Source organism: Amphiura filiformis, chromosome 12 (genome assembly GCF_039555335.1).
Source record: "Amphiura filiformis chromosome 12, Afil_fr2py, whole genome shotgun sequence".
NCBI lineage: Eukaryota > Metazoa > Echinodermata > Ophiuroidea > Amphilepidida > Amphiuridae > Amphiura > Amphiura filiformis.
This window is the reverse complement of record NC_092639.1, coordinates 23,378,431-23,393,102: the sequence shown is the minus strand read 5'-3', so window position 1 is coordinate 23,393,102 and position 14,672 is coordinate 23,378,431. Positions and strand designations below refer to the sequence as shown.

Below are 14,672 nucleotides of genomic sequence, written 5' to 3'. Positions count from 1 at the left end.
ACGATCGCTCTTGCTCGCCACCACCCGCCCAAACTCAATTTCTAGTGAGCGATTTTCCAGTCACCATAGACACTAAATATTATTCTCTGCGAGATGGCAAGACTTTATGTTTGAACCATATTTTGTTCTTTGTTCTCAAAATTACAAAAAAATGACTTGGGCAATTATTGTAGTAGGCTGACGATTTGTTCTGACTTAGTATCAAAATTAATAAATATCAATGAGCTATGCAAATGTTATGTTTAAATGATATGGAAATATTTGTGTATATTCTCATCCAGGATAGGATGTGAAACGTCGCCAGTCAAAAATAGTAAGTCCAGTTGACTAGATTTTAATTATCAACTTGATAAATGATTTGGAAGAAAAAGACGCAGACTAAATAAACACGCAGAGACATTATTGGCATGTTTAAACATTGTATTAAAATATAAAGCATTAATTAGTAACCAACAATTATTTTGTAAATATACCTTTGTTTTTGCTTGTATTTGTAAAGTAGACATCAACTTTTCCCCAACCGGTAGTGAGCCAAAGATCAGCAAAGTTAAAATGCAGTAAATAACAAAGCAGTTACTGTATTTTTATTAGGGAGGCATTAGAATCCACCACCCTAGGAGTTCACACCAGTAAATACAAGTCTCCTACACCCTGGGAGAAAAAAATCAGTGTTTCAAACGAGGAAACTTGCAACACAACATAATTTAATACTTTAGAAAAATTTAAAAACCCAACTATTAGGCCCTGGTTCATATTTAATCCTCATTTAGGCCTGGGAAATAGATTGTCTGTGAAAAATGAGCAGGATCCGACTTTTTATAATGATTTGGCTAAACTTTTGAAATGTGTTACATTTCAGAAACACCAAGCTATTCGTGAGGTGGTGTAAGCTGTATGGGCTATAGGGTGATCTAGTCGGCATTTTTCTGGGGAAAAATGCTAGACTCCGTATATAATTTCTACAATGGATGACTTCATCTGACCTTCAACTTGCAGAAAGGGTAAGTTTTGAAGAACTGAGTTGCTCTGTTTGTACAGAAAGTCAATGGGGCTATTTACTGGTGTTCACCCCTAGGGGTATAATATTTTGCAGTAAACCTTTGACGAGCGCATACTACCGTGATGTTGCAAAGCCAGAGCTAACAACATGTCCGGCACAAAGTTCATTCATAAATTTACACTCTGCAACAGCAGATTGCCTCAGCAGCCAATCAGAGACAAGTGCATTTCAACGCAGTAAATATGTAATGTACAGGTAAAATATGCTCTCGTCAAAGGTTTACTGCAAAATATTATAGGCAGTGTTCGAAATAAGCACTTATCCTCTTGTCCAAAAATCACTGGGGACAACCATATTGAGATATGTACTTATCCTCTGGACAAACCACTATATTTTACCTCTTAAATATGACTCATTTGGGGGACAACCAAAATGTTTTGAGGACAAGCAGAATTTATGCTTTAGTTGTCCTCAGGACAACCTCCATAGTTTCCTTATTTCGGACACTGATTATAGGTTTGATTCAGTCTACTTGCAAAATAAAATGCAGTATCTGCTGATAAATTACAAAGCAGTTACTGTGTTTTTACTTGGGAGGGCCGACTTGCAGGGAATAGTTTTTGTAACTTGTTGGGGGGGGGGGGAAGGGAGCACTCAAGTATGTTATTGTACACAAATGTTAACATGTTAATACCAATTTATTTATTTTTCAAAATACTCCTTAAACAAGTTTCATCAAGTTCCAGCAAAAATACCCATAATCATGAAACATGTATACCAAATATTGCACCCTCAAGAAAGTTTTTTTGGCAAGGATTTTGTAAGGTTCCAAGTAAGGCATCAGAGACCTTACAAATTGCTTAGAAGAGAGGGTATGAGAGGAGGTGAGGATAGGTGAGAGGAGAGGAAAGAAGAGAGGAATGAGAGTATCATTATTATGTGTTGGATTTCATATATTTCCACACACTTGGATTCACCAAAACATAATAATGGTTGCAGTTGGATGTGAACTGTTCATGTGAGACCAGATTTGTGATTTTCAGCCTATTTACAAGTTGACCTCAAATGACCATTGACATCAGTATATGACCTTGAACACCACCAATGGATGAGGGGTCCCATAGTGCAGCTATGACCCCATTTTGGTTGCACGAGATTTGAACTGTTCATATGAGACCAAAAAGCCTTACATAATTGTTGATAGACACACACACACACACATGATGCCATAAGGTCTTTTCTTCGGATGACCTAAAAAGAAACCGGTAACACTGAAACTTGAGGGGGAGAGGAAGGGGAGAGAGACTTGTATGGTGCTTTGCAAGTCTAAAAGGCTTTTTCATTAAAGTGTCACATTAATATGGATAAGTGTAACAACATATTTGGGTTCGGACCTGTAGGTCTATCCTGCCTAGTAAAATCTACTTATTACATGTACAATGAGAGACATGTGACCTGCAACAATGAAAAGTCGCAAGTTAGTAGTTTTGAGACATACAATCTGATTTAGTTGATGTTTTGTTTGCCGTGTACCTGTTGCAAGCCAAAGGTATGTCTGTATGTCCTTTTTGAATGGGGTAATAATGGGTCATTCACAAAGGAAACAAAGGCAGCCAAAGCAATAGCCAGGGCATTTGAAAACTACCAACTTGCGACTTTACCCTCATTTTGTGGTGGCAGGTCACACATGAGTAAGAGGGGGAGCTTGACCACTTCAAACACAGGTGTTCCATATTTATGACTTATCCAGCCTTTATTGATAGATATGAGTGTGATTGACAGCACCCATTATTACCACCCACCCATATTGAAATCAGATGTATTGATGCAAAAATGTAATAATTAAGCCAAGTTACAGATCAACTCACTTAATCCCTTGCGTTCTCATTTCTGAACAACAAACTCACAGAAATTGAAAATATTTTATTATAAAAAGATCCTAATTAGTAATACTTCAAAGTGTGCATTTTCGAGTGCCAACACCCACCCCAAACTTGTTCTCCTACATACCACCCATATTTAGCACAAAATATGGTTTAGTTCTTTGACACATTCCTGAACATATTCTTTTACAATGTCACAAAAATGTAAACATTTTCATTAATATTCATGATACACTTTATTAAAATCATTACAACCAATAGTTGTATAATGTCATGCATTGCAGATTTTCAAATACATCAATTTAGTTGCAATATATATACAAAATACATTAAAAAAATCATGTATAATAATTGGTTAGCAATTAGCACAATAAAATATAACAAAAACTTTGTATTTACAGTATAAATGAAAGTAATATTGCACAGGGGTTATTATAATTATAATTAACTTACTGAATGCTATAACAACACCAATCCTTGTGTACCGGTACATTTTAATTTCATGCATGTGACATGGTATAATGGGCTATAACTTGATGTAGCTCTCTTACAAAAACCATCAAGTTTATTTATTTTTAGGATACTGCAAAACAACAATTTAGCAAACTGGAATCCAGGATTACTCTAAAAATGGGTAAGTTCTAAAATAATTTATGGTGGTAAAATGTCACATATCTTTGGCAGATTTACATGCTGCTAGCAAGCTCATAAAATGCACCCATTCCTTCCTAAATTATGTAAGTTTTAAAGTTTCAGAAATCAAGTGGTCCAGTTTACAGTCTTTAAAGTCAAAATATTTGAACTTATACATTCATATTTCGTTAAAACATAGTTTCTTATACATAATTTTTGAGAAAACAGGAATAGGTATTGGTTTGGTAGTTGGATACCCTCCCCTCAGCCTCCAGTGGGGGAGTTTGAAATGGACTAACCCATTTTTCTGCTGATAGTCCTGATGAAATTCTTCAGGTACAATACTGATCACATCATTCTTATATCATTGACCATTGCATTCTCATAAATAATGTTTAGGACTTCCCATGTCTTTGGAGTACTGTCAGAGTGTGACATCCACCTCTAGGTTAAATTAAATATATAAATAATTTGTTCACATTTCATTCAATGTTATTTTGCAACCACTCAATTGACGAGAGATACTGTAATAATACATGTTCATAAATCAGCATCTTGACTTGTGGTCCCAACATTTTTGTAACATAATATTATCATCCTCAATAATTAGTAAGCACCTTATATTAACATAAACTTTTGCATAACTTTTGCAATGATTTTAAAGGCAATAAGCAATGTTAGGACAAGGTTTCCAAACATAATATATATTCAAAAATGTTATCACTCCTATAGCCAACTTTCTTGACCACATTTTGGTCTAAAAAACAAACAAACAGACGGAAAACAAGAACAAAAAGTAAAAAAAGAAGCCCGCTGAAATATATGCCCAATCTTTAAAATTTTGAGTCAACTTGGTGTGAGGCCATTATCTGAATATTGAACTGAATCCCAAAACAGCAAATCCCAAAGTGCTCTATTGTTATCAAACTTTTAGTAATAATACTAAGTTCAAATAAATTAAATATTCTAAATAATATGTTTTAGTTGTCAATATGATGCAAAATAATTTTTAGCAAACATTATTTTGTTCTTTTGTCACAAGACTGTTTTGAAAATGTTACATTTAAAGATTTTCTAGTAACCTGTGTGCTCCTTTGGAAGTATCATGTAAACGTTTTGTGTTTGTTAGGATCAAGTACATTTGTACTTGCTATGTTATGATACACACCAAAGGCAAAAGCCAGTGCCTGGTATGTTATGATACACACCAAAGGCAAAACACAGTGCCTGTTATGTTATGATTATTTTTCTAGGCATTTGTATTCCATCATGCATCGTTCAGACTGTTTTCTTTTCTGTACACAAGGTGTTAATCATCATCATTTACCGTACTGCATTGGCATCCTCCCTAATTAGCCATTACAAAGATATCTCATAATTACATAAAATAATATTCATTTGGCATTTTGTATTCCCATCATGCATCATTTACACTTATATTTTTCTTTACAAGGTGTTAATCATTTTGATTTAGTTGATAGTTTTTTAAATATTACCCTGTTAATAACGATTTATTTCATTAAATATTCCTCTGTTAATAATTGAAGAGTTCAGGCACAAGATGTGATATAGCCTACACCATGCGCTGCCTTGTGTTATGTTCATTAATGGTGTACTTGATTTTTTTTAAATTGTATATTGCATTTTTAAAAAGGATATCAGCTTTAAAATACAGCATTTACTGCACTTGGAGTCCTCACAAATCACTAATTAGCCATTACAAAGGAATCTCATTACTAAAAATAACAATATTAATATGAAAAACACACAAGGCAGCTATTGCATATATCACATATTGCATCTGATCTCTTCAACTTGTTCATGATCATACTTTTGTATCATACACTTGACAGAGACCTAGACTGTCTCCCATTGGATGTCTGATTTTGTTGTCGTTGAAATTCCTGCATTTCTTTTTTCAGTTCAGCACACCTTGCCTCCATGTTAGCCAGTTTCTCAGACTTTCTGTTATGGGGTACCGTAACCTCTGGCGGGTCATCATAATATTTTTGTAAAGCACTCATTAGTTCAGTCACCATATGTCCGGAGTTAAACTCACAGTCGTCTTGCGATTCTTCATCCCCTTGTACATAGGGTATATTGTAGTCTGAAGAAGAACTATCTGCACATTCAATATGTGCTGGAACTTCGCTCAAATTTGGTATATTGTTTATGTGATCTCGTGAGGCTGTACTTTGAGATGTGTTGTGACTGCTATATCCGCTACTAACCCCAGAAAAATGACTGTAAGGTGATATTAAGTCTCTTACATGTGGCACCCATGATGTCTGAGGCAGAGACTCTTGGGAACTGTCTGTGGAGGAGGTTATACTTGTTCTAGTGTTGGAGCTTGAGTCATCAGTACTTGTGTAGTCTGCTGCGTTGGAGTCTAGCAAATAGTTTGGTACTTGCTCAACAGGATCTCTCCCTTGATGAAGATCTATAGGGTTCCCTTGGTATTGAGGACTGGGTGAATAATGCAAACAACCTGCAAAAGACAAATATACTGTTTTAAACATTGTAACTAACTGGTTTTATGAAAAACAACATCTTTAAAATGATATTTTATAGTTGAGTTCAGTATTGAGTCATCACAGTGTCACATAAAAATATGAGGTAATATATCTTGTAACAAAAATAAACAGAAACCTTTTATATAGAATGACAAGTAATAACGGTAATACTAACATGCATGCTTATAAAGATGTGATGCGATAATTTTCACAATGCACAACAGGAGCCCACACCCATTTTAAATAATATCCAAAGCTGCCAAGGTAGTTTTCTTAAACCATGGGCACTTCTTAATTATCCACCTCTTAAGAACTACTTTGATTGGATGAAAAGAGGAGCATATCATGTATTGAGTCAATCAGTAAGAATAGTCAGTAAAGATTAAGCTTAAATTGATGAGAGGTACCTAAAAGCTATATTTTAGTAATTGGTTATACTCAGAAATTATATCATGTAATTAACCAAACATGGGCTCTGTAAGAAAGGCAGTACTAGGTAGTGCTTCTTTATTTTATGAAACTCTTGTTCCGATTTATGCGTAGATATGGGGCAATCTGCATGCATATTTCAAACATAAAACACAATCAGCAGATTTCACTTGGAAATTTCATATTGAAGTATAGCCTTGATTCAAGTGGACATCCACTGGGAAGCCCACAATACTACACAATACATACGGAACATGGATGCAGTGTGTGCACCTCTAGTATAACATGTGTCAGACGATAGTGGCGATTCTCTAGCGATAGGTGTGGTCGAAGATAGCTAAAGATATCATGACCTTCATCAAATAATGACACTCATACAGTGAATGGCAGGCAGGCAGGCAGACATAAAACTGGTATTCAAAATGCAACTTAAAAACTAAACATACAAATAAGCAAAATCACCTCCATGGTGGGAATAGATAAATTCATTTGCCTCTCAGAATGTCATGGCGGGATGTCATCATGCACAAACAAAAACTCATTTTTATAGGAATGTCAACATAGTGAAAAGGCCTTTTATCAAAATTATAAAAATTTGCTGCAAATCAACAAAATCTGCACATCACACGCAACAAACTAAGTTTAGGGTCAAATGTCAAGATCATATACACCCACCTTATTAATATCAGATTGCTCCAAATTGGTCAAGATAAGAATGAAAGAATTCAAACTATTAGTATCATGGCATGGTCTTTTTCATTCCAATTGGTGTTGAATACAAACTTATTGTGACATGCAAATCTTTATTATACTTACAAAAATGTAAAATTAACATCAAGATCCAGCCTTTCCTGAAATAACCCATAACTTAATGTGAATATATATTTCACTATATATTTACTGTTTTTCAGGAGATAATGTAACTTTGATAAATGAGTAAAATAGACTAAAAAAGAGCAAAAAAAGACAGATAAAATCTTGAGGAAATGGGCTCATTACGGCATGTTTAAGACACTTTGAGCCATGTTGGCATGTTTAAAATGAAGTCCAAGACATTTGACCTTTTCTCAATTTATGGATAGTTGACAATTCACATTGTGATAATTATGGTATCAAAACACACGTACATAAAATTTATCTTTATCAGAGGTGTGAGTGACCTCTATTGAAAAAAGAGGAACTTTGTTCAAAAAAGAGGAAAAGCACTGATTATGCTCAAAATGGGCTAAAAATGAAAGAAAAAGCTAAAATTTTGCTTCAAAGAAATTTCCAAAAAAGAGGAATTCAGCTTAAAAGAGGAGATTTCACACCCCTGCTTTATAGAACTTTTTAATTTGCTACATTTATGTAGAAATTAATTTTACTTTTTGATCACAGTTTATTTTATGAGTTTAGTACCCACCTCTTCCTGAGGGGCTGGAATAAGAGCCTTTCTCTGGTGTAGTCCTTCTGTCAGAGGTTCCCGACTGTGGCTTTCTGTCATGACGTCTACCAAGAGTATTGGTGGCATCTTGTCTTTGCCATACTGGTGATAATTTTTGCACATGGTATGGACTCTCTTCATCTTCATCTCTGTCAGGGGATACTCCTAGAAGAGATGTTTCTCTTGGACTCTGATAACTTGTGCTTCCATTAGTAATGTGCAGTCCGCTTCTAACCGGGCTGGTGTGTGGACTTGGATTCAATGCATCATGTACACTTACATAAGTATGATCATGGGGTTACATCCATATGTGTCATTTTGGGAATGTGTGGGGTTGTTGTACAATCGCACTCTGTCTGGACAGCGTTCAGGGCTGTTATGATGTAGTCTTCTCTCAGGACTACTTTGTTTCACTTCGTTAGGACTGCGAAAAGTGTTCAATTCAGGTGTGGCCCTGACTCCATACACTGGACTTTGTTTTTGTGGGGTATTTACATCATTGGCTACATTTCCATTACGTGGTGAAGACTCATACATGCTGCCGTAGTCTTGCCTTGCTGTAGAAGATACATGAGGTTTAGGGGATACATTAGGCTTGGGCGATACATTTGGCTTGGGCGATACATTTGGCTTGGGCGATACATGAGGTTTAGGTGATACATGGGGTTTTGGCGAGACATGTGGTTTTGGCGATACATGTGGCTTGTGCTGGGAAGACTGTGGAGTTCTTTCAGGGCTTCTGCTTGGAGATCTATGCGGAGACCTGTTCTGTGGAGTTCTAAAAGACTCCATCCCTGAGTCTACAGATTTATCAGGTGGTGATCCTGGAATTGTACTCAAAGCTGATTGGACACTGAACCGTACTGGATTGTGATTACGGTTGGATCGATTCTGTTGCAACAAGTCGCGAGTAGTGCTTTGTCGTGGAATAGACTGTTGTGTATCATCATCTGTGAATTGCATATCAGAGCCTTCACCTTTGGTAGGATTTCCCCACCTTATTGGTGAGGTGTTTTGGTCTGAAGTAGGCATATCAACATAGCGGCTTTTGGCATCATCTGGATATTTTGGAGGTGGTGCGTCACGCATTTGTGACAACGGTATATCACTATACTGTTGACCCAGCACTATCCTGATACCATGTTCATCCACTTCTAAGGCTGCATTTTCCAATCCGACATCCATTTCCAAATTATCATCCCTAGTTTCCTCCCCATCTGTGGAGTTACCTGCTATGAACATTCTGCCGTGGTAATACACATAATCTCCACGACCAGCACTATCAGTGTCTTGTGGCCTGATCGGCGATTCGCTGTCATCTTGCATAGGGCAGCTTGTTTCTGATTGGGTATCATCTGCAAGGTTTGAATCTGAAGTAGTGTTGTTTCTGTAGGCATAGGCATCATCTGTAAAATAAACATGTATGAAAGCATGTTACAGATTGCAGAATTGTACTCTAATGTTTATGTTGTAGAATTGTGTGCATATTTCTGTTAACTGTAAATTATTTTTCTCAAGGAGCAGTACCATTAAGTATTTTTAAAAGCTCAGCAAATGCTTGCAATTTAAAGATGTGCCCTATGATACACAGACTTCACCAATTCGCTGAGAGTACAAATAGTTACACTGTTATGGCCAAAGGTTCATGATTGTTTATACCTTGACACCCACTGAAAAATGCCAGTGAGAGGCAACTTTCAAATGGGTACAATCTCAAATGTATACCTTCCTAATTCTAATTTAGTGAGTGCATTTCTGAAGCCAGTAGTTTTCAGTCAGGTTGTTAACAGATCACAATGTACTATTCCATTTGAAAACCAACTCCTTTGAGGCTTTGGAATTCCAACCAAATAAATTGATCAGTTTTAGCCATTCCAGATCAAACAAATTTCATCCCAAAACAACAGAAAGAGTGTGGAAGCTTTGGAATTCCAAACAAAATTTCCAAAATATGGACTAAATTGCATAAATCCCAACTGGTTTTCAATAATAATTTCCCAGGGCCCGTAATGGATAGGTAGGTGAGGGGAATTGAGGAGTCATCTTCCACAGGGGGTGTGGACTGCAAATTGAAGAGCCTAATTGGAGTTGACTGGAAATCAACCCTTGAAATGGCAAGCCCTTTTTCAATTGATCAACAAATCAAAATAATCCACTGACAGAAACTTGGTTTAAAATTAAAGGAGTATTTTGTGATCCCAGCATCCACTTTTTATGACATTTTTCAGTAGATATCCATGAAAAAAGCTTATTCCCAAAATTTCAGTTGATTCCGATTTTGCATTTGCAAGTTATGCATGATTATTATGTATAACACTGCTCCATAGACAGTGTTGTAATTTTCACAATATCACAAATTTCACAATATCTTTGTAAAACAAATTAATCTGCAAGAAATCTTTTGTACATAAACATTATGTAGCCAGAGGTTTCCAGTGATATAAAAATCTCAACTTTTTTTGAGAAAAGTGTGGGGATGAGGCTGTGGATCACGAAATGCCCTTTTAATTTGTTGGTTTCATTCCATAGAGTGGTGTAAGTTGATTATTGGTATTTTTTTTAATTATGTTTTTAATGATCTTCTCTTTCATTTTGCTAAGTCTCAGCAGCCAAAATGTATAATAAAATAATAAATTTGACATATGGTTACAAAGTGAAATTCTGTTTCCATAGCAAGAAATATCAGCAAAATAAAAACATTGTCATACTGGCGTATCTCCTCGCTTTATTCCATAGTGGTGTTAAGGTCATCTTACGCCACTATGGAATGAAGCTGGCATAAAGTAACGCCATAGGGATTGCATGGTGACTGAGGTGGCATAAGGTTAGGGCGTAAGGTTAGGGTATTGTGTTTTGCATGTTTTCCATACTGACGTACTGGCTCGTGTACTTGTTGTTTTCAATTTGTCAGTAATAATACTGTATTTGCTCTATTAAAATGGGGTGTGGCATTTTTTGAAATGGGGGAGTCTATTAGGTCTTTTTTACAACGATAATTCCAAAAAGAATTGTTAGGTAAGCTTACGATCAATGACTTCGGTTCACTTCCAGGTTTTGTGTGGACCATGGTAAGCTTACTTGCACAAGATAAAATGGAAATTTCAGCATTGTATGGCTAAAATTAATTAGTTTTGCTGGAAAATTGATGGGGGCATTTAACAGAAGGGGAGCGTTTAACAGAGTAAATACAGTATGTCATTATTTCTTTTAAAAGTTATAAAAAGATAAAATCTATTTATTTTATCAAGTAAAAAAAATATAATAAATATCTGATTTACAAAATTTATCAGTTCTTTATTCACTGTGCCCCACCTTACACACTATGGAATGAAGCCGATGTATTGACCTTTGACCTAACAGTCTCACATACCTGGAAGTTGATAGTCGGGGTCATGCATCACAACATTTGTCATGCCTAAGTCTTCAATACCCAACGCCTCTTCAGATGCAAACCGTGGCTCAGTCCCACCTCGACTCATATGAGCTGATGAACCTGACAAATCTATGTCTACGTGATATGAGGCAGCATGTCCAGGAAGCCGCGATAGTAGTCGGTCACTTAGTTTCTTGTCCATTCCGCCGTTGGGTATTTTGCCGTTTGGAGAGTTGTGGTTGGAGTTGTTATTTACATGGTATAGGCCACGCCGGGCCGATGGATGCTGGGATTTATTATGCTTGTTTTGTTTGCTACCTAATTTGAATAGTTTGAATTTGGCAAGGCCTGATCGTAAACGTGAACTATTCTTCTTGTTGGGCCTGTAAAAATAAACATACCAAGATATGGTACTATTAAACAAAATATTGTCATTCAAAAGTTTTTTGCATTAAATGTTTTAAAAGATGTCATATTTAAAACTTGATTCAATTCATATTCATGTTGTTACCTTTAAAAATTTCCTGAGCAGAGTCTTTGAGCTTCATTTGGTAAAGGCTACTGTTACATTATGTTCATCATTTTACTTGATGTTAACAAAATGTAAATTACACATACTGATCTGGTTTATAAAATTTTTTGCAGACAGGCAAATACCATTAGCAAAGACGTAAAGAAAAAATCTCATAATGAGGGTGGCTATTAAAGTTTGTTTGGCTTATACTTGGAATAAAGTTTGTTTGGCTTATAATAGGAAAAAAATAAGACTTGTAACATTGTGTATTGATATATAGAATGGCATGCATGCAGTTGGGCGCAGTACTTACACTAGTTGCCCTACTTGCGTGACTGGCTCACACTTATGCAAATTTACACAAGCGTACGTTGGAACTTTATTGACGCGCTCATTAACAAAAACCAAATAATTTTTGCCTTTTATAAGCTGAACAAACTTGAGTGATTCCAAACCAAATAAATTTACTTTTTAACAATAGTAATCTTAAATTGGTGATATTTATAGAGGGGGAAATATTACAACAGGCTTCCTGCATTTAAGGAGCATGATAGATTGAAAGATTACCATTCCAAGAGGCACTGACATAATTCTGGAACACCGTTGATTCAATTGTTTAAGGATTTGAGTTATGATGCAAGTTTAAAGTTACATGTAAGCAAGGGTAGGGCTGAGTTTAAGAGTATAGGGGCTAATTAAGAGTATAGAGTTAGGTTTCAGTATGGAGTGTGCAATATGATATTTGCCTTTCTCGGAAAAATATGATACAAAATATCTTGTATTTTGTTCATTTGGGTCAGTAGCATTTGATAGATTTCAAAAAGAAGAGCTCAATAACTTCTGACTACATGGTAATGTAACTTAAAAACTCAAGCAAAGCTATATAAGCATATCCTGCTAAACCTATGTAGCGATTAACATTTCTCAAAAATATACTAAATCATAAAACAAAAACAATGATGTATCATTAATAAACCTTTAAAAATAATATGAAATCTTCTATCAATTAAACATTCTCTGCGGCAGGGATACTAAAAGCTTCCATGCTTTATTGAAAATGTTTTAAGATTTATGAAATCTATAAAAATAATCTGGGGAGACTGATGTTACCATACACTGTAAATCAGCTAATCCTTTACAAAACTTATAAAAATAGGCTTAAATTAGTAACACTATAACTATTTCTTTCAGACCTATCATGGCATGACAGTCATACATAAAAACATCCATTTATATACACCATCTACCTTAATAATAATAAATGCATATCACTAAATATAATGGAATTCATGTAATCAGGCAACATGCAGGTAGCACATTCATTCAGGCAACAGCCACGATGGTAATACTGGTTAAAATGCAAATTTTCAGTATTTTTTTTACAAATTTTGATATGAAAATAAAAAGCTGATGACAAGAAGAGAAACTGAAATATAATGAAGACAGACGTAATGAAATGCTTTTTTTTCTTTTTCGCTCCAAGTTTAAAAAGATTAGTTTCCATGATGCGAGAGGGAGAACTTACGTAGGAGAATGAATCAGCTTTTGGGGAGTTTGTGATGTCACGTCTGTGGAGGAAACAGAAACAAACAAACAAATGCTAGCAATCTAAGTTCAAGCAAGTAAAACCAATGAAAAAAAAAAAAAACACTACCATTATTTGATCGACATCAATCAGATAAGATGAATATATTAAATATGTATTTGTACAAAAATTGGCAAGAAGAAGACAAACAGTTAAAAGTTTGACTGGAAAGTTCAATGCACATATATAAAAGATGATTTTTATGTTTTGTAAAAACCAAATCACACAAGGATAAGAGACACACTTTACACTTTGGTCGAAACAAATAATATGGAACGGAATAAACATCTATTTAAAACTTATGAAAACAAAAGCTTGAATTATCAAAAGCTTGAATGTTTAAAAAGTTCTGTTTTAACACTGAATAATACAAAATTACAAATTTTACACAACTTTCCTACTAGCTTTGCACAGAAATAAGCACCAAAAAAACTGTCACAAAAATAAAAATAACCACTTCTGACACATTGGGAGCATTTGTCTATTACACTTTTTAAACTAAGCTCAAAGCCTATGACAACAATAATAATAAACACAAATTGCAAATTAAAAATAATATTAACCAATAATATTTACCATTAACAATACCAACAAGGTATTATCATTACAACTGGTAAAGATAAATAAATTTTTAAAAAAGGCGGTTCCCAAACCAAAGAAATAAAAAAAAACTAGGAATGAAAGTGAAGTGTAACTCCAAATTAAACAGAAAATGGACATGGTTTACAGAAGATTATAAATACAGTTACCTAGCAACAGACTGTTTGAAATGAAATTTTTGAATTTTGGATTATTTAGGTTTGTTTTGTAAGTACTGAATGCAGAAAACTTACACTAAATAAAAAGTGTTTAAAGAAGAGTGTGATAATTATTAAGTGTCTACCGGCCACGGATTGGTGTCGGATATTTTAGTATCAGTAAAGTATAACACTTGGTGCCTGTAATCAGCCACATCTATACCCAAATTAGTTGTCCGGAAAAATAGTCATCCGAAAGCGATAAAGGAAAGCAAACAAATATAAAAAAGATGTACAAATCCATGATCTATCCAATCATTTGTTAGAGTAGTGGGTCACCTTGGTAATCATTCATGTTTTACACAGAGCTCATAGTGCATATTTCATCCTCTGATATATTATATAAGGCAAAAATAATAGGTTTGTCTCACTGATTTAAAATCCAATGTGGTATGCATTTTTTTCTTCACATCAGCAATGTTTACTGTAATATTTTTTAATGTTGGCATGCTCTGTATTTAAATATGCTGGCCTACTATTTGAGTTGTTTTTTTCATCATTGATGCCGAGCATAATGCTGAC

The 14,672-nt window shown here is 34.9% G+C and overlaps 1 protein-coding gene across 1 annotated transcript in view; it reads right to left on the bottom strand.

Annotated features, from left to right (window-relative positions):
• Positions 1-385: 385 nt before the first annotated feature.
• LOC140165955 (uncharacterized) overlaps positions 386-14,672 on the bottom strand; it is a 351,538-nt gene continuing 337,251 nt past the window's right edge. Inside the window, 5 exon segments of the mRNA XM_072189295.1 lie at positions 386-6,004; positions 7,861-8,176; positions 8,179-9,287; positions 11,252-11,637; positions 13,294-13,336. Of these exon segments, the coding sequence (XP_072045396.1) occupies positions 5,355-6,004; positions 7,861-8,176; positions 8,179-9,287; positions 11,252-11,637; positions 13,294-13,336 (2,504 nt within the window). The 3' untranslated portion in view covers positions 386-5,354.